The 18,432-nt window shown below is 48.9% G+C and overlaps 2 protein-coding genes across 2 annotated transcripts in view; one reads left to right on the top strand and one right to left on the bottom strand.

The window, feature by feature from the left end:
* Positions 1 to 205: 205 nt before the first annotated feature.
* On the bottom strand, positions 206 to 1,342 carry LOC308330703 (26S proteasome non-ATPase regulatory subunit 13-like; the record flags this gene model as incomplete). The annotated part of the gene is made up of 1 exon (XM_080785678.1): positions 206 to 1,342. The coding sequence occupies one exon, from the start codon at positions 1,340 to 1,342 to the stop codon at positions 206 to 208; it is 1,137 nt and encodes a 378-aa protein (XP_080641804.1).
* Positions 1,343 to 5,211: 3,869 nt separating this feature from the next.
* Positions 5,212 to 18,432, top strand: part of rusc2 (RUN and SH3 domain containing 2) — a 39,350-nt gene continuing 26,129 nt past the window's right edge. The window contains exons 1-5 of the mRNA XM_080785215.1: positions 5,212 to 5,313; positions 12,412 to 12,876; positions 14,328 to 14,953; positions 15,853 to 17,239; positions 17,690 to 17,921. Of these exons, the coding sequence (XP_080641341.1) occupies positions 12,607 to 12,876; positions 14,328 to 14,953; positions 15,853 to 17,239; positions 17,690 to 17,921 (2,515 nt within the window). The 5' untranslated portion in view covers positions 5,212 to 5,313; positions 12,412 to 12,606. The remainder of the gene's footprint in view (positions 5,314 to 12,411; positions 12,877 to 14,327; positions 14,954 to 15,852; positions 17,240 to 17,689; positions 17,922 to 18,432) is intronic.

The following is an 18,432-nucleotide window of genomic DNA, read 5'->3' as shown; positions in this document are numbered from 1 at the left end:
AGTCGTAGATGTATTGATGCCTCAGTCACCAGAGGCAGCACAGCAGTAGCATATACAGATACAGCAAAGAGTAGAGTGACACAGTGGCTAGGTGTAAAAAAAATCACACACGTGTGAACTGAGTGGTGTTTCTCCACTAGGTGAGGATGTGTTTCTCCACTAGGTGAGGATGTGTTTCTCCTCTAGGTGAGGATGTGTTTCTCCTCTAGGTGAGGATGTCGTGGGCCTGTCTCTCCACCAGCGTCGCCATGTTCTTCACATCGTCGCACCAGGCGTTCAGCCTCTTCTCCATGCCCTTGATCTGCTGCGCGTCCAGAACCCTGGGCTGGACCCAGGTCATCTGGACCTTCTGCTCCACCTCGTCGATGTTCCCCCGGATCAGGCCCGCGGCGAGGGCCTTCATCACCAGGAGCTCCACCTCGCTGACGGGGATCCGGGCGCTCTGGGCGATCTGGGTGAAGGCCAGCTGCCGGTGGTTGGCGGGGCAGGTGAAGGTCATCTCCATCACGCAGAGCAGCCGGAGCTTCTGCGTCAGCTGGGCCTCGTGCGCCGCCAGGTCCGCCTGCTGGCCCCAGGCCGACCGGAAGCTCTGGAACTTCTCCACGTTCCCTCCGTTGAAGGCGCTGAGCGTCTCGATGAGCCACTGCCGCTCCGTGTCCCTCAGCGTCTGGAGCACCGGGTGCATCAGCAGCTCTCCGAAGTTGTACACCCCGTCTCCCATGAGGCCGGCCCGGCCCAGTTTGAACGCCCTCTCCTGCTTCTCGGCGTCCGGCAGGTCCCGGACGTCCACGCAGCCCAGGTAGCGCAGGGCGTCCCGGTAGTAGCGGGCGTGGTCGCTGACGATCCAGTAGTATTTGCTGGAGAGGTCGTAGAAGTCGCCGTGCACCGACGTGACCCCGGGCAGCTGGTCCAACATCACGTCCACCTCCTCGATGAGCTTCTTTGTGGCGGGGAGGTCGTTGATCTTCAGCTTCAGGCTCCCGATGGACGTCTTGCAGAGAATGACCGCCTCCTCGCTCGTCTTCACCTTTTCGATGGTCTTCTCCAGGAAAGGAATGGCGTCCTTGGGATCCGACATCTGTCTGGCGACGTAGAGTATGATCTCCACGAGGGATAACGGATTGATCCGGTGTTCAAAGTCACAGAGGAAGTTCTGGTACAGCTGTATGAGCCCGTCTCCGGCTTGGAAACACGGGTCTTTCACGAACTCTCGGAGCTTCAACGTCAGCTGATGCCACAGTTTCTTTGCATACAGATCCTCCAGCACGTCCCATTCCGACGCCAACCCCGGGGTGGCGCTGTTGCTCTGTTGTTGCTTGAGGAATCCTGTAACGTCTCTCATTGTTGCTGTTTATGAATGCAATGTATTTATTTATCTTGTGTATTTATTATTGTGCTGCTCAGGAGTGTTGAGACGCCTTTACTCGGTCACTCTGTGTCAAAATCACTTTCACAGAAAAATAAATCTGGACTTATAAAGACTAGAGCTCCGCCCTGACGTCACACAACACAAACCATCTGGACTTATAAAGACTAGAACTCCGCCCTGACGTCACACAACACAAACCGTTGCCCTGCATGCCTGGCCTCAAGGTCCGACTGAAGTGATGTCACCAAAGGTTCTGGCTCTGAGTCGAGGCCGGTAACATGTCAATGGAAGGCTCACCAAAGGTTCTGGCTCTGAGTCGAGGCCGGTAACATGTCATTGGAAGGCTCCACAAAGGTTCTGGCTCTGAGTCGAGGCCGGTAACATGTCACTGGAAGGCTCACCAAAGGTTCTGGCTCTGAGTCGAGGCCGGTAACATGTCACTGGAAGGCTCACCAAAGGTTCTGGCTCTGAGTCGAGGCCGGTAACATGTCACTGGAAGGCTCCACAAAGGTTCTGGCTCTGAGTCGAGGCCGGTAACATGTCACTGGAAGGCTCCACAAAGGTTCTGGCTCTGAGTCGAGGCCGGTAACATGTCACTGGAAGGCTCACCAAAGGTTCTGGCTCTGAGTCGAGGCCGGTAACATGTCATTGGAAGGCTCACCAAAGGTTCTGGCTCTGAGTCGAGGCCGGTAACATGTCACTGGAAGGCTCACCAAAGGTTCTGGCTCTGAGTCGAGGCCGGTAACATGTCACTGGAAGGCTCCACAAAGGTTCTGGCTCTGAGTCGAGGCCGGTAACATGTCACTGGAAGGCTCCACAAAGGTTCTGGCTCTGAGTCGAGGCCGGTAACATGTCACTGGAAGGCTCACCAAAGGTTCTGGCTCTGAGTCGAGGCCGGTAACGTGTCATTGGAAGGCTCACCAAAGGTTCTGGCTCTGAGTCGAGGCCGGTAACATGTCATTGGAAGGCTCACCAAAGGTTCTGGCTCTGAGTCGAGGCCGGTAACATGTCATTGGAAGGCTCACCAAAGGTTCTGGCTCTGAGTCGAGGCCGGTAACATGTCATTGGAAGGCTCACCAAAGGTTCTGGCTCTGAGTCGAGGCCGGTAACATGTCATTGGAAGGCTCAACAAAGGTTCTGGCTCTGAGTCGAGGCCGGTAACATGTCATTGGAAGGCTCCACAAAGGTTCTGGCTCTGAGTCGAGGTTGGAAGGCTCAACACGAGTGCAGGCAGGGGGACTATCCGGCCTAAGGCTGCGCTGCAAGGGTTGGAGCCTGGCTTTGCTGCCCTGCTGGTCTGGGCTGGCTGGTTGTTTGGGCATCCGGAGTCTGGGCTTGTAAAAATGTTCGCTGCGCTGGCTTGCTGAGCTCAGCCTTTAGCTAAAGGTTCACAAAGTTTATTACACAACAGGAACATAATATAGTGCTGGATCATAATGACGTGACAATAACAAGATATGAGACATAGAAACGTGACATGATAAGGACTACTGGACTCGACACTACCCTCAGCTCCTCCTCAATCCATAAACTTCAACTAGTACAGAATACACAGCTGCCAGGATCCTAACAAACACACCCCGCAGATCTCCACCACAGATTACTCCCGTACTTGCTGCACTTCAATTGGTTGCCTGTCAAATCCAGGATCAATTCAAAATTCTCTTAATAACTTACAAGGCATTACACGGACTGGCTCCACTCTACATCTCTGAATCACTGCATGCTAAACCTAACACACGTTCACTCAGGTCCTCCGATAAAGGCCTTCTGTCTATCCCTACAACCAGACTCAAAACCAAGGGTGACCGACCGCGCATTTGGTAAGTGGTCGCCCCCCCACTCTGTGGAATGCCCTGCCCCTTGAACTGAAGAATGCAGAGTCTGTCGACGGTTTTAAGAGATTGTTAAAAACGTATTTATTTCGTCAGCACTTTATTTTATGATATATTTTTGCTTGATTTGTTGCATTTTAATGTTTTACCTTCTACTGTTTGTTCATGCCCTTGTTTTAACATGATTGTTTTTACTTGTTGTTCAGCACTTTGTAACATTGTTTTAATATGATTGTTTTTACTTGTTGTTCAGCACTTTGTAACATTGTTTCGAAAGGTGCTCTATGAATAAAATGTACTTACTTATTTACTTACTTACTTACTTACTTAGTACTGCAGCAGGGCTGACGGTGCTGGTGCTGAGATGTATCTCGTAGCCTGTATCCATAAAGTAGACTATACAGTAACAGGCAGTACACAATACATATCAAGTACACTACATGTATCTCAAGTTCCAGTATACACAGACTAAGATGTACTGTACATATGACTGATTATGACATTACTGTACTGTAACAAAACGCATTTGACATAACACTCTTTATTGTTCAGCCCCAATGGGCCCCTACCTATACTGTAGATCTCCATATATGGAGCTGGCATGTTCTGACATGCTGTGCTAGTAGACAGTATGTATATATATATATATATATATATATATATATATATATATATATATATATAGTCTTACTATGCTAGATCTAGATAGCACAAAGTGAGAAGACTTGCTTTATAGCTAGATATTCACACTTTGTTGTGCATAGATAATGGCTGTGCTGTCCCAGTTGTTCAGTTTATTAGATAGGTTTGACACCCCCCTCATGTGCGTGAATTTAGCCTAGCTTTGATGTGTAATCAGGAGCCAATCGTGCAGCCAATTGAGGTTCAGTAATTTCAGGTGTGCAGGACAGCAGAAGTCAGTTGTTCTCCAGCAGCCTATAGGAGCAAACACACACACACACACACACACACACACACACACACACACACACACACACACACACACACACACAGAAGCTTATTGAGCTGATTGTGTATTTTATGTTTTCTATTTTACAGTTTCACTCGTTGTTTATGAAAGTTTACCACCGGCATCTCAATAAAGGCAAACTGAGATGAATCCTGACTTTTATTGAACTGAGTTTGGCTGGCTGTTGATTTGATTTGTGTGAGAACAGTACAATGGCACTAACTTACTGCCTGCATGTTGTTACCAACGGTATTTGAAATCTAATATGTGACAAAACAGAAGCTTGACCTGATATAACCACTTACTTGCAAGGCCGTATTATTACCAGCAGATGGCACTGTGGTACATCTTTTGTCCCATTTAGAGCGTCGTCATAGTATTATTAAAGGTAGGGTATAAGTGATATTCTTTTGTTGTTGTTAAATAAGTATATATTCTGATATTATTTGTTGCTATAGAGTGTTTCTTTGTTCAGTAACAGAAAATGCATTTTCAGGTCAGGATACCACTTTTATCCAATCATTAGAGAGAGAGCTCATACAGGATAAAACCAAGGAAAGACACATTTTTGAAAATAAGTCAAAAAGACTTCGATGACAACTTTAGTTTTTTTTCAACTCAAGGTTCATTTTTTAGGTTGTTATTAGAGAAAGTAAAAGATGGGGGGGCGGGGGGCATTCGAGCATGGGGCTAAATATGTATTTGTTTACTTACTTTGTAGCGATTTTTCTTTAAATTATTTGTGTCAAACTGACATATTGAGCCTACTGTATGACAGACAGTTTGGCTTCCCTAAATCCCTATAAATACATATTTAGCCCCATGCTCGAATAATAATAATAATAATAATAATAATAATAATAATAACAAAATAACCACCACACCATTCCAATAGTCAAGAAGACACTAAATTAAAATGGAAAGCAAGACATTGAAGTAAATATTTAAATAATGACTTTTTTATGGATCTCATCATAGTGACGTAGGCCCCGTGGCCCCACCCCTCCCCTCCCTGGCCTGTTAACGTCAGAGAAACCGACAGAAGGATACCATGTTCTCCAGACGACATTACCGTCTGTATATTCACCACAACAGAGCATTTTGGACCCGGTAACAGACGCTACGGACGAGCTGTAAAGGTACGTGTAGTAGAGGCTGTTGATGTTTTCATAATATAATAAACAGATCATCGGGTCCTCACAACAGGGCCCGGTGGGCCGGCCGGACCACCGGCTGCTATCAGCATCGCTATCCGTCCGTCGATCCGCTGGAAGAAAACGGTGCGTTGATTCTCCGTCCTCAATCCATGTAACGGCTTTAAGACGCAGTCGTATTAATCAAACACACAATCATCATCACGGACAGTTATTATTATTGTACATTTTCACGATGTAGCCTCCAGTAGCTGCTGTTAATTGTCATCCATCTGAGATGCCAGTGTTGTTGTTGTTGTTATAAACGGACCCGCGGGTGGGTGACATGCAGAAACGTCAATAATAAACATTCTAAACCTAATAATAACAATAATGTATGTAGCGGGACAGACCGTAATATAAACGTCTGGCCTGTGGGTGGAATCGATGGTATAGGACAGTGACAGTCACAACAACAATAACGCGCACGTCTGTTATTGTTCATTGTTGTGTGGATGCTGGGGTGGATTATGAATATGATTTATGAATAGTCTTATAGTTAACACAGCAGGACGTGCTGTCAGATCATCATACAGTATGACACAGAGGACGTGTTACTTACTGCTGCTGCTACAGTAACGTTATTATGGTGTCAGGCCTGTGTGTGTGTGTGTGTGTGTGTGTGTGTGTGTGTGTGTGTGTGTGTGTGTGCACTGTGCACGCCACAGCCTGTTCTAGTGTGCACTGAGGAGGCAGACTGCTGCATAGTTTCTCTGCATCCCATGGCTGGGAAGGGCTTGTACAAATGCGGGTCCATTTGGTTCCATCTGTACGCTCTTAGAGTTTAATTAACATATGCTTTTACGATATAAATTGGGGGTCCCAGAGATAGAAATGGCATTCAGGGGCAGCGGTGGAAGAACGGTTTGCGGAGCGGTCTGATACCGGAAGGTACCGTACCGCCAGGTACCGGAAGGTACCGTACCGCCAGTTCGCATCCCCGGACCGGCACGTTAATATTATATTACCACCGCTGAAGTGCCCTTGAGCAAGGCATTGAACCCCCTACCGTGAGCAGGGTGTGGCTGTAAACAAGTCCTTGGCTTAGTCCACTTCCCTGGGTAAACAAAGAACTTTGCTTTGCCATAGAGAGAGAGAGAGAGAGAGAGAGAGAGAGAGAGAGAGAGAATAACTCATCACTCCAATATGTTCTGGGAGAACAGTCCAAATGCACAGTTTTGGCAGCAAAATACGTGTGGAGTTGTCATCAACTGAGAGACAGACAGTGGACAGAAGAGACAGGTATATCTGTCTGAGGGACAGACAGTGGACAGTAGAGACAGGTATATCTGTCTGAGGGACAGCCAGTGGACAGTAGAGACAGGTATATCTGTCTGAGGGACAGACAGTGGACAGTAGAGACAGGTATATCTGTCTGAGGGACAGACAGTGGACAGTAGAGACAGGTATATCTGTCTGAGGGACAGACAGTGGACAGTAGAGACAGGTATATCTGTCTGAGGGACAGACAGTGGACAGTAGAGACAGGTATATCTGTCTGAGGGACAGACAGTGGACAGTAGAGACAGGTATATCTGTCTGAGGGACAGACAGTGGACAGTAGAGACAGGTATATCTGTCTGAGGGACAGACAGTGGACAGTAGAGACAGGTATATCTGTCTGAGGGACAGACAGTGGACAGTAGAGACAGGTATATCTGTCTGAGGGACAGACAGTGGACAGTAGAGACAGGTATATCTGTCTGAGGGACAGACAGTGGACAGTAGAGACAGGTATATCTGTTTGAGGGACAGACAGAGGACAGTAGAGACAGGTATATCTGTCTGAGGGACAGACAGAGGACAGTAGAGACAGGTATATCTGTCTGAACAGGGTCATTAAGTTGCTGTTATGTTTATGTTTGTTAATTTTTATTTTCATTGTTACTGTATTGCTTGTTGTTCATTATTGTTGGGACGTTTGTTGACTTTTGTTTTGTTGCATGTACGCTTTGGCAAAGTAGAACATATATATTTATCATGCCAATGAAGCCTTTTGAAATTGAAATTGAATTGAGAGAGAGAGAGAGAGAGAGAGAGAGAGAGATAATTATATGTAAGGCATATTTGCCTGTCCAGTGAGTGTGGTTCTAGGTCCTGGACTGAAGCAGACATTGTGTCATCGATTCCACCCCATGACAGTTTGGCAACCTAAATAGGCCCTGATGTTATGATGAGACATCGGGCTGGATTTAACTTGAAGTAATTCAGGACTGGGAGAGACCAGACTGGGAGAGACCAGACTGGAAGAGTCCAGAGCAGACAGACTAGGAGAGGCCAGACTACACAGACTAGGAGAGACCAGACTAGACAGACTAGGAGAGGCCAGACTAGACAGACTATAGGAGAGACCAGAGGCCGAGCTCACATCCAGTTGGTTAACCCCTTTTGGGGCGGAGCCGGGAACCCCTTTTGGTGTCAGCATTATGTTATGCTTTAGCTATTGAAAAATAGCAGATCTACAAGCTCGCTACGAGCTTGTATAGGTCTGCTATTTTTGAAAAATCGAAGAACGAACTGACATTTTTAGAATCTGGTCTCGGGTCAGAATGGGTTAATTAATGTGCGTTCAGAGGAAGGCCGAGGTCACATCCTGTTGCTTCCACAAAGTAACACACACACACACACACACACACACACACACACACACACACACACACACACACACACACACACACACCATAATGGCTGTCTGTCTTCTCATCATGGCAGTAGAACGTGGGAGGAGCCAGCAGGGAGGAGAGCAGGGCTGTCACGGCCCTGGCATCTTATAGTTAATTAGCATTAATTGGCATGATATAAAAAAAAAAACACAATTTAGATTCATGGTTTAACCCATTCTGACCTGAGATCAGATTCAAAAAAATGTCTTGTACACCCTGACAGTTTTCTGAAAAAGCTTATGTTTCTGTGTCAGTCGTTCTTCGATAAAAAAAGAATAATAGCAGACCTACAAGCTCATAGCACGCCACCGAGTGGCGCGCTATGAGCTTATAGGTCTGCTATTGTTTTTATAGCTAAAACATAACATGATCACCCCCCTTTTCTCTGAGTTACTGTATCAACAGTACGGTCACCACTTATATTTACTATTTACTACCACTATATTTAGTGTCAGCGTTGTGGTACAAAATGTCGTAATATTTGATTTTGTCCATATCGCCCCCGGCAGCCCTATTTTAATCTCTCTCTACTGTTGAATGTATTGAATGGGGATTGGTGGATAATCTTTTAGGTAGAGCAGGTCGTCCAATGATCCATATGGGTCGGCGGTTCAAATCCCGGCTCCTCCTCCTCCTCCTGTCTACATGTGGAAGTGTCCTTGGGCAAAGACACTGAACCCCAAATTTCTCCCGATGTGCTGGTTGGTGCCTTGCATGGTTTCCACCGCCATCGGTGTATGAATGTGTGTGTGAATGGGTGAATGTGTAATGCACAATCTATGTATAAAATGTACCATTTTACCATTTTTACACTTATCAGCTAAAACATAGCTTTTTCAGAAAACTGTCAGGATGTAGAAGACATTTTTTTAGAATCTCATCTCAGGTCAAAATGGGTTAAACAGTTGTCATGTTGCACACGTGCTTAAAATAGCTCTTATTTGCGCCGCCCTCGTTGAAAACAATGTATTTCCAACTCCAGCTTGTCCCAGTTCAGGCTGAAACTCGGTTTCTGCCCCCTCAATGTCCTAACTCTTCCATTAGATGGCTCTGGGTTTCTGCCCCCTCAATGTCCTAACTCTTCTATTAGATGGCTCTGGGTTGTCCTAACTATTCCATTAGATGGCTCTGGGTTGTCCTAACTCTTCTATTAGATGGCTCTGGGTTGTCCTAACTATTCCATTAGATGGCTCTGGGTTGTCCTAACTCTTCTATTAGATGGCTCTGGGTTGTCCTAACTCTTCTATTAGATGGCTCTGGGTTGTCCTAACTCTTCTATTAGATGGCTCTGGGTTGTCCTAACTCTTCCATTAGATGGCTCTGGGTTGTCCTAACTCTTCTATTAGATGGCTCTGGGTTGTCCTAACTCTTCTATTAGATGGCTCTGGGTTGTCCTAACTATTCCATTAGATGGCTCTGGGTTGTCCTAACTCTTCCATTAGATGGCTCTGGGTTGTCCTAACTCTTCTATTAGATGGCTCTGGGTTGTCCTAACTCTTCTATTAGATGGCTCTGGGTTGTCCTAACTCTTCTATTAGATGGCTCTGGGTTGTCCTAACTCTTCTATTAGATGGCTCTGGGTTGTCCTAACTCTTCCATTAGATGGCTCTGGGTTGTCCTAACTCTTCTATTAGATGGCTCTGGGTTGTCCTAACTCTTCTATTAGATGGCTCTGGGTTGTCCTAACTCTTCTATTAGATGGCTCTGGGTTGTCCTAACTCTTCCATTAGATGGCTCTGGGTTGTCCTAACTCTTCCATTAGATGGCTCTGGGTTGTCCTAACTCTTCCATTAGATGGCTCTGGGTTGTCCTAACTCTTCCATTAGATGGCTCTGGGTTGTCCTAACTCTTCCATTAGATGGCTCTGGGCTAGGTATTCCCGACCATACACTGCAGTGGCGACGGCACCACTATTGCACTATCGTTACGCAATCGTCTTACAAGCTACTGTACTTACATTAGACTGTGATGAAGGAAGGCAGGAGGAAAGGAGAGGATTAGAGGTCAGTTGGCTCAGCCGTGTGTGAGTGTGTGAGTGTGTGAGTGTGTGAGCGTGTGAGCGTGTGAGTGTGTGAGTGTGTGAGCGAGCGAGCGAGCGCAGACAGTATAGCATCAGGAGTTCACAAATATTTCCATGTCTTGTCGAGGACGCCCAGATAGCTACGAATGCTCAGCTTGTAGATCTGCTATTCTTGCTATTATTAAAGTGGTGAAACTGACTGTATACGGAACTAGGAAGCTAGGAAGCTAGGAACTAGGAAGCTATAGGAAGCTAGGAACTAGGAAGCTTGTCTCTTTGGATCAGAGAGTGATGACCATGTCTATTGTCTCAGAGGCGCCACGGAAACGGGCCAGACACACACGCACACACACACACGCACACGCACACGCACACGCACACGCACACACACAGGAGGCGGACCTACAGGAGTAACGATGTAGGAAGAAACGCTCAGGTTTCTGTTCAGGAACTTCACTCAATTCACTTTATTCATTCAGTCTCTGATTCTCTGCTGAATGACAACAAAAGCTCATTCAGTTACCCAGCCCCACACACACGCGCACGCGCACGCACGCACGCACGCACGCACGCACGCACGCACGCACGCACGCACGCACGCGCGCACACACACACACACACACACACACACACACACACACACACTGCGAGCAATATGAGAGAGAAGAGCGAGCAGGGGACGGTGCCAATGGGTTCCTGGTGACGGTGCAGTTTGTTATGGATGACAGACATGACATCATCATATTCATAACGTTATGTAAGGTCATGTGAGATCAAAACGCTTCACTATAGGACGCTTTACTGTTGTTGTTTTGTTACTGTTGTTGTTTTGTTACTGTTGTTGAGACCGAAGACACACCGTGGACATTATATACATGAAACTAACTAACTACATGTTCTCCACACGTGAGACAATAACCCATTCTGACCTGAGATCAGGTTCAAAAAATGTTCTTCTACATCCTGACAATTCTATTGTCAGGATGTACCATCCTATTCAACGGACATACTGACTGGAACGTACGCTTACTAGACACTAAACCAGGCTAATGCCTGCAGGGCCACAGCGTAAGAGACATCCTACCCTGACCTGACCCTCACCCAACGTTTAATCTCTTAAAGACATTTAGTTTCAATCCTGGTCTCTAAACTGCCTCCCCCTGGCCAGCCGGGGCGCCTGATGGAGGGGAAAGGAACTGGTTGGAATAACGTGTTTCTTCCACGCGCTACGTCCAACCAGGGAAACTCCCCCCTGTCAGGTGTAAAGGAGCAACTTGGACACTCAGGCATGAAGGAAGCATGAGTTCAAGTCCGTTGCTCTCCCCTTGTCCCCCATATATGGGGACTAGGTTGGCGGAGGGTGTGTAGAGCCCAGGATCACATTAGATGATTGACGCAAAATGGGTTACAAAATCGTGGGATTTTAAAAAAAGACATTTAGTTTCTGATAATGCTCTCTTTGAGACCCAGTTGTCAGGCTGCTGCTTAACCTATTCTGGCTGGGAACCCCTTTTGGTGTTTTAACTAAGCATTATGTTATACTTTAGCTATTGAAAAAATAGCAGATCTACAAGCTCTGTAGAACTTCAAAACACAGTCATTGAACCAGATCTGGATATCTGGATGTCTTGAGTGTACAGGCCTTTGGTCGCAATTAGTCGACACTGACTGCCTGGTTGCCTTGACTGTGTGTTGCTGTGTGAATGGGTGAATGTGTGTGGGGGTGAATGGGTGAATGCAGTGCACATTGTAACACTTAAGGAGCTAAAGGAGGATAAAGAAGCTATAGAAATGTTTTCCATGTGTCGCCCCTCTCCAGCAGTCCAATCACGCACCGTCTGTGACAGGGTTGAGACAGACGGGTTTGGAACCAGTCCACTACCGTTTCCATTCACATCTTCAACTGTGTATTTTATTTTTATTATATTATATATTTTTTTGTTCACTTTGATAGCGCATTCGATTCATTTAAATAGAAATATATTAAAGAAATATATCGCAGGTTAGAAATGGTGATCTAAACGGTGTTGCCATGAACGTAGGAATGAACTAGAACTGTGTGAACAAGTATGAACTCTGTCGAGTGCATACTTGCTTGTTGCACACGAGTGGGCCATAAATGACTGTACGCTTTCAATATACAGTATGCTTTCAATATACAGTATGCTTTCAATATACAGTACGCTTTCACTATACAGTACGCGTCTTGATTCTGAATATTTGGAAGCGTTTCGTCCCTCACTTTGCTGCGCCATGGATTATGGAGCAGCCGTGAGTTATTCTGTGACTCTTCCCTCGTCCCTCGAGATTGGGTTGTACTTTAGTAACTTACGTCTCTGTCTCTCTCTGTCTCTCTTCAAGATGTATCACTCGGACCACGCCGGGGACTTCCCCGACCTCTCCTTCCAAATCCCGGGCGGTGTCGCAGCCCTGGGACCGACGGGAGGCATCTGAAGACAACCAACCAACCAACAACAACACGTGTCCAGTGCCCTAAACCCTCCTTCCCAAACACACACACACACACACACACACACCAAAGCCGTGCGGCGGAGAATGGACAGCCCCAAGCTGTCCGGGGAGACCCTGATCGTGCATCACATCCCGTTGGTGCACTGCCAGGTGGCGGGCGGGGGGTGGGGGGCTTCGGGGGGCAGACAGGGCGGGGGGTGGGGGGGGCCGGCGGCGGGGGGCAGACAGGGGTCCATGAAGAGGGGCCACTCCTTCAGCCCGCCGGAGACCCTCCTGGGCCTGAGTCGGACCACCTCGCTGCCCGAGAGGGACGCCCTGCAGAGGGAGGCGCTGGTCTTCAGCAGCCTCATACAGGTATGTGTACAGTACAGTATGTTAGTACAGTATGGAGTACAGTATACCGTAGGTTCTATAGATGGACGGTGCTGCAGGTCTTTTAGAGATGAGTCCCAGGGACATTTTATGAGTCCCACATCAACCACGTTAGGAGTCACATTTAAGCAATATTACACGAGAGGGTGTGGGTTAACGTGATTATTGCCACGACAGTGATGCGGTCAGGAACGAGTCGAGTTCCGCAAGCATCACTGAAGTGGCAATAATCACCTTAACCCACACCCTCGAGTGTAATACCCTTAAAACTATTAAAATCGCTGAAAGAATATATTTTTTTAATGACAGATGTAGTCACTACGACCACAAATGTCCCAATAAACGAGCTAGCCTAGACACCCAGTTTGCTATAGCGCTCTGGGAGAACAGAGCAGCTGAATTCTTTGTTTTGATTATAGGTGGTGAACGGTGCTGGTTTAACCACCGGCTAGAAGGCTGTTTCAACCAATCAGATTGCTTCCTCGAAACGACCTGTGGTAGAATTTGCCATCTTTACATATTGCAGCATTTAACTCCCATTTCATTTTATATGGTTTTAATGTGGTTATATTCATGTAGAAAACAGAAGAAGAAATGATTGTTATAACTAAAGCTAGCAAAAATATATATATATTTACGTGTATTATTGTTACTGTACATGCTGAGTACAGTAGTGCATCCCGTGGATGCAGAGGTCGTTGTTTTATTGCGTTTTGGGATGCAAAATGCACCCTATTTTAATCTCTGGAGCTTGCACGAAAAAAAGCCCCACTTTTGTACACCTGTAAACCTCTAATCATTAGAGGGATGTCAAACTCAAATACACAGAGGGGCCAAAATAAAGAAATTGGTACAAGTCGAGGGTCCGGACTGTGTTTCCACACACGGGACATTTTTGGGGAGAGAAAGTTGACCACAAGTGATATACTTTCACTGCTGATCAATGTAGTGAAGAGAAGACGCATGCTTGCGCTTATTGCGGGCCCTCGATACACGTGTGACAATGCATTCGCAGTGCATTGTGGGACTTGTAGTATTATGGTGGTTCCGTGCAATATACCAGAGGGCCAGTTCTATAATACTAATTAACCCATTCTGAACGGGAACCCATTCTGGTGTTAGCATCATGTTATGCTTTAGCTATTGAAAAATAGCAGATCTACAAGCTCTACGAGCTTGTAGGTCTGCTATTTTTGTAAAATCGAAGAACGACTGACATTTTCAGAATCTGATCTCAGGTCAGAATGGGTTAATCAGACCAGTGTGTGTCCAGTGGAAACCTCGTATGAATCTGATCTCAGGTCAGAATGGGTTAAATATCATCCCCGCGGGCCGAAGATAATTCATTCACGGGCCTGATTGATTCGGCCCCCGGCCGGGCCTTGAGTTACTGACATTATAAACATTGGTTATTTTTCCCGGTTCTGATCCAGACCGCCAGCGGGTCCTCCAGGAGAAACGCCCCCCGCGGCGGGGGTGGGGGCAGCACGGCGAGCGACGACTCCTCCTCCTTCGCCTCCAGCCACTCAGAGGAGGAGCAGCTGATGATGATGATGATGATGGCGGCGGCGGCGGCAGCGCCCGGGGGAGGGGGAGGGGCAGCGCACCACCACCACCACACGCTGCCCCGCGCCGCCAACAAGACCCGCCTGCAGGGCGGCGGCATGAGGAACCCGCTGCGTCGCAACCCCTTCCTCCTCAACGCCGACGAAGAGGAGGGGGAGGAGGGGGAGGAGTTAGACGAGGAGGAGGAGGAGGAGGACGGGTACTTCGAGGACTCCTCCTTCCACCTCCACGGCGAGGAGGAGAGCGTGGCGCCGCCGTTCCGTCTTCACCGGCTGGGCGGGGCCGGGGAGCGATCCCTCATGGCCCTGATGGCGTCCTCCTCCTCCGACCTGGGCCTGGAGCTGGAGCTGGACCTCCTGGGGGGCGGGGGGGGAGGGGGGGGGCAGCGGCGCCACGGGAGCAGCGGCTCCAACATGTCCATGATGGACTGTGGCGAGCAGGACTGGGCCGACGAAGAGGAGGAGGAAGAGGAGGACGAAGATCACCTCATGAGGCGAGCAGATCTAACACTAATAGCATGATGACATGGGATAGTTATATCTGGCTATAGAGCGCCGCAGTCCCGCCCCCTTTCAGAAAAGCGAGTGGCCCAGGAAATGAAACCCCAATGCATTCTCCCATCGGCACTTCTAATATAATTTATTTAAAGACGGTTACGCCGCGGACAAAGCCAACTCGGATCGTGACGAATCATGACAATGAACACAATGTTTTGGGCCGATCAAATCATTAGAAAGAAGAAAAGAAAGTCAGGAGACAACACTATTTCTTTTGTTTTTCGTCTTATAAATTATTTGATCGGCCCAAAACATTGTGTTCATTGTCATGATTCGTCACGATCCGAGTTGGCTTTGTCCGTGGCGTAACCGTCTTTAAATAAATTATATTAGAAGTGCCGATGGGAGAATGCATTGGGGTTTCATTTCCTGGGCCACTCGTTGTTCTGAAAGGGGGCGGGACTGCGGCGCTCTATAGGTGGTCGTTGTTGGGAGATAAATCCATGACAGGGAACAGAACACCACTGACAGAAACATAGGTTTTCCAGAAAACGTTCAGGATTTAGAAGACTAAGTTTAGAAACTTAACTGTTAAAGGTATATTCAGTGATTTCGCTTCATTCAAATATCACTTTTTTGTTTTTGTTTTGTTGTGATAATCCTCTCTACTTTAGAGTGTGCTGACCATATAAGGAGTTCCTCCCTGTCACCCAAGTTAACCCCCTGTGGGGCCACGTTTTTGGCTTTAGGTGACCCAGCAGCCTTCATCCAATCAGGATAGAGAGGGGCCTTCCGCCAATCATGATCCTTTGGTGTGTGTGTGTGTGTGTGTGTGTGTGTGTGTGTGTGTGTGTGTGAAAATGAATGTCATAAAACCTTTAACTTCCCTCCCTAGGTGTGGGCGGAGCAGAGAGACGGGCTGGTCCTCGTCGGGCGCTTCGTCCGCGGCGGTATCGGCGGCGGCCGGCGTCGTCGTCCCGCCGCACTGCTGCTCCCGCTGCGGCGGCCTGGCCCCCGCCCACACGCAGCACTTCCTGCCTGACGACCGGCACTTCCTGCCCGACAACGAGGAGCCCTTCTTCGCCGAGCAGCGGGGGGGCGGGGGGGGCGGAGCCTACAACGACGGCAGCGACTCGTCCTGCAACAGCTCGGACGGCGTGCTGGTCAACTTCAGCGCCATCTACAACAAGATGAACAACGCCGGCGTGACGGACGGCCCCCCCGAGGGGGGCGGGGCTTCCACCGCCGCCACGGCCACGCCCCCAACGGCCGCCAACCTCAACGGCTACTCCTCCTCCTCCTCCTCGGCCCCCGGGGGCCCCGCCCCGCCCGGAGAGGCCTTCTACCTGGACCTCCTCCATAGCTCCTCCCCTCCTCCGCTCACCCGGCCGTCCTTTCTGCTCGCCTCCACCTCGTCCACCACCGCCTGCTCCTGCTCGGCCGAGCACCTCCACCACCAGGGGGCGCTGCTGCTGCTGGACCAGCTGGACGCCAACTGCAACCACAACAACACCGCCGCCGCCTACCGCGCCCACTCAGGCTCCTCCCCCTCCTCCGGGGGGGAAGGAGGAGGGGGGGAGTGTCTGCAGAGCCGCGCGCGGCTGGTCGTGGCCTCCACGCAGAACTACTACAAGCTGGTGACCTGCGACCTCTCGTCCACGCAGTCGTCCCCCAGCCCCGGAGGGGGGGGAGGGGGGGGCTCCTCCTCGGGGGCCACCAGCTGCTCCGAGGGGGAGGGGCCCCCCGGCCCCCCCCACCACGCCCCCGCCACGCCCACCCCCCCCAACGCCACCACCGCCACACAGCCCAGCGAGTACTACCTGTTCCGCCGTTGGCCCGGAGAGCAGGCCGGGGTGGAGGAGGAGGAGGAGGAGGAGGAGGAGGGGGAGGAGGAGGAGGACATCATTCCGTCCATTCAGAGAGACGCAGAGGAAGACGAGGAGAAGCAGGACGAGGAGAGCCGCGGCGCCGCCGTCATGGAGGGCCAGGTGTACGTCAACGTCTCCCCTCCCGTGGTTGGCCGGGCCGTCATTGGGGGCGGGGCCTCCTCCTCCTCCTCGGGGCCGCCCCGTTCCCGTAGCTACGACCGCGGCCTGGACGCGGCGCCTCGCCTGGGCTCGCTGGAGCGCATGCTCAGCTGCCCCGTGCGCCTCGGCGAGGGGGGGGAGGAGGACGCGGCGCCCCCCCGGGCCGCTGACCCCGCCCCCCCGCCGCCCCGGGTCACCTCCTTCGCCGAGATCGCACGGAGCAAGAGGAGGAACGGGGGATCGCCACCGCTGAAGGTAACAGGGCTACTAGAGCTAGAGACAGCTACTGATACTTAGATCATACTTCTGATATTTACTAGATCATACTTCTGAATCTTCTGATACTTATAGATCATACTTCTGATATTTATTAGATCATACTTCTGAATATTCTGATACTTATAGATCATACTTATGATATTTACTAGATCATACTTCTGAATCTTCTGATACTTATAGATCATACTTCTGATATTTACTAGATCATACTTCTGAATATTCACTAGATCATACTTCTGATATTTACTAGATCATACTTCTGAATATTCACTAGATCATACTTCTGATATTTACTAGATCATACTTCTGATATTTACTAGATCATACTTCTGATATTCACTAGATCATACTTCTGATATTCACTAGATCATACTTCTGATGACCAAAAAATGACCCGTTGTTACCCTGTTGTTGTTTTTCTAAAAGGCGTCGGGCAGCAGTGACCCGTTCTCCTCCTCCATTCCGTCCTCCCACTCCTCGGGCGACTTCTCGCCCGTCCCGGAGCGGGGCGGCGCCCGGGCGGACGACATGGCGTCCCCGGTACCGTTCACCCTGGGCGGGCCGGCCCCGGTACCGTTCACCCGCTGCTACAGCCAGGGCAGCGCGGACCGACACGCAACGAGGACCGCCGCCCGAGAGGAGCGGGCCAGGACCGAAGGTACCGGCGTCGGATCTGAACAGCTCATTTTGATTTCACTTTGAGTCATAATTATTATGGGCTATATTTTCGTCACATTTTTTTTAGTCACCTGGACTGTTTTAGTGCTAGTCTAGTTTTATTCGACTAAACGTCATAAGATTTTTGTCGACAAAAAATCTACAGTTGATTTAGTCGACTAAAATGTGCCTGATGCCGTCGCAATGACTGATTTTACACAAAATAGCAGATCTACAAGCTCTGTGAGCTCGTAGATCTGCTATTTTCAGCATGCAACCAAGTGTAAATTGACTTCTACTGGATCTCTTGTCCACTAGTCCCTTCCTAACATTTTAGTCTAGTTTTTATTTGTTGACAACATTGTCTTGTCGTAGTACTAGTCATCATAGCTTAGTTTCCATTTAGTTTTCATCAGTGACAAAAGATTGTTGACGATTTATTTTGTCATAGTATTAGTCGAGGAAAACAACACTGGAAGGTAGATGGTGCAAATCCACAGGTTCATGTACTT

Source organism: Protomyctophum bolini, assembly GCF_963924005.1.
Source record: "Protomyctophum bolini genome assembly, chromosome: 16".
NCBI classification, from domain to species: domain Eukaryota; kingdom Metazoa; phylum Chordata; class Actinopteri; order Myctophiformes; family Myctophidae; genus Protomyctophum; species Protomyctophum bolini.
This window is presented reverse-complemented; position numbering and strand designations above follow the sequence as displayed.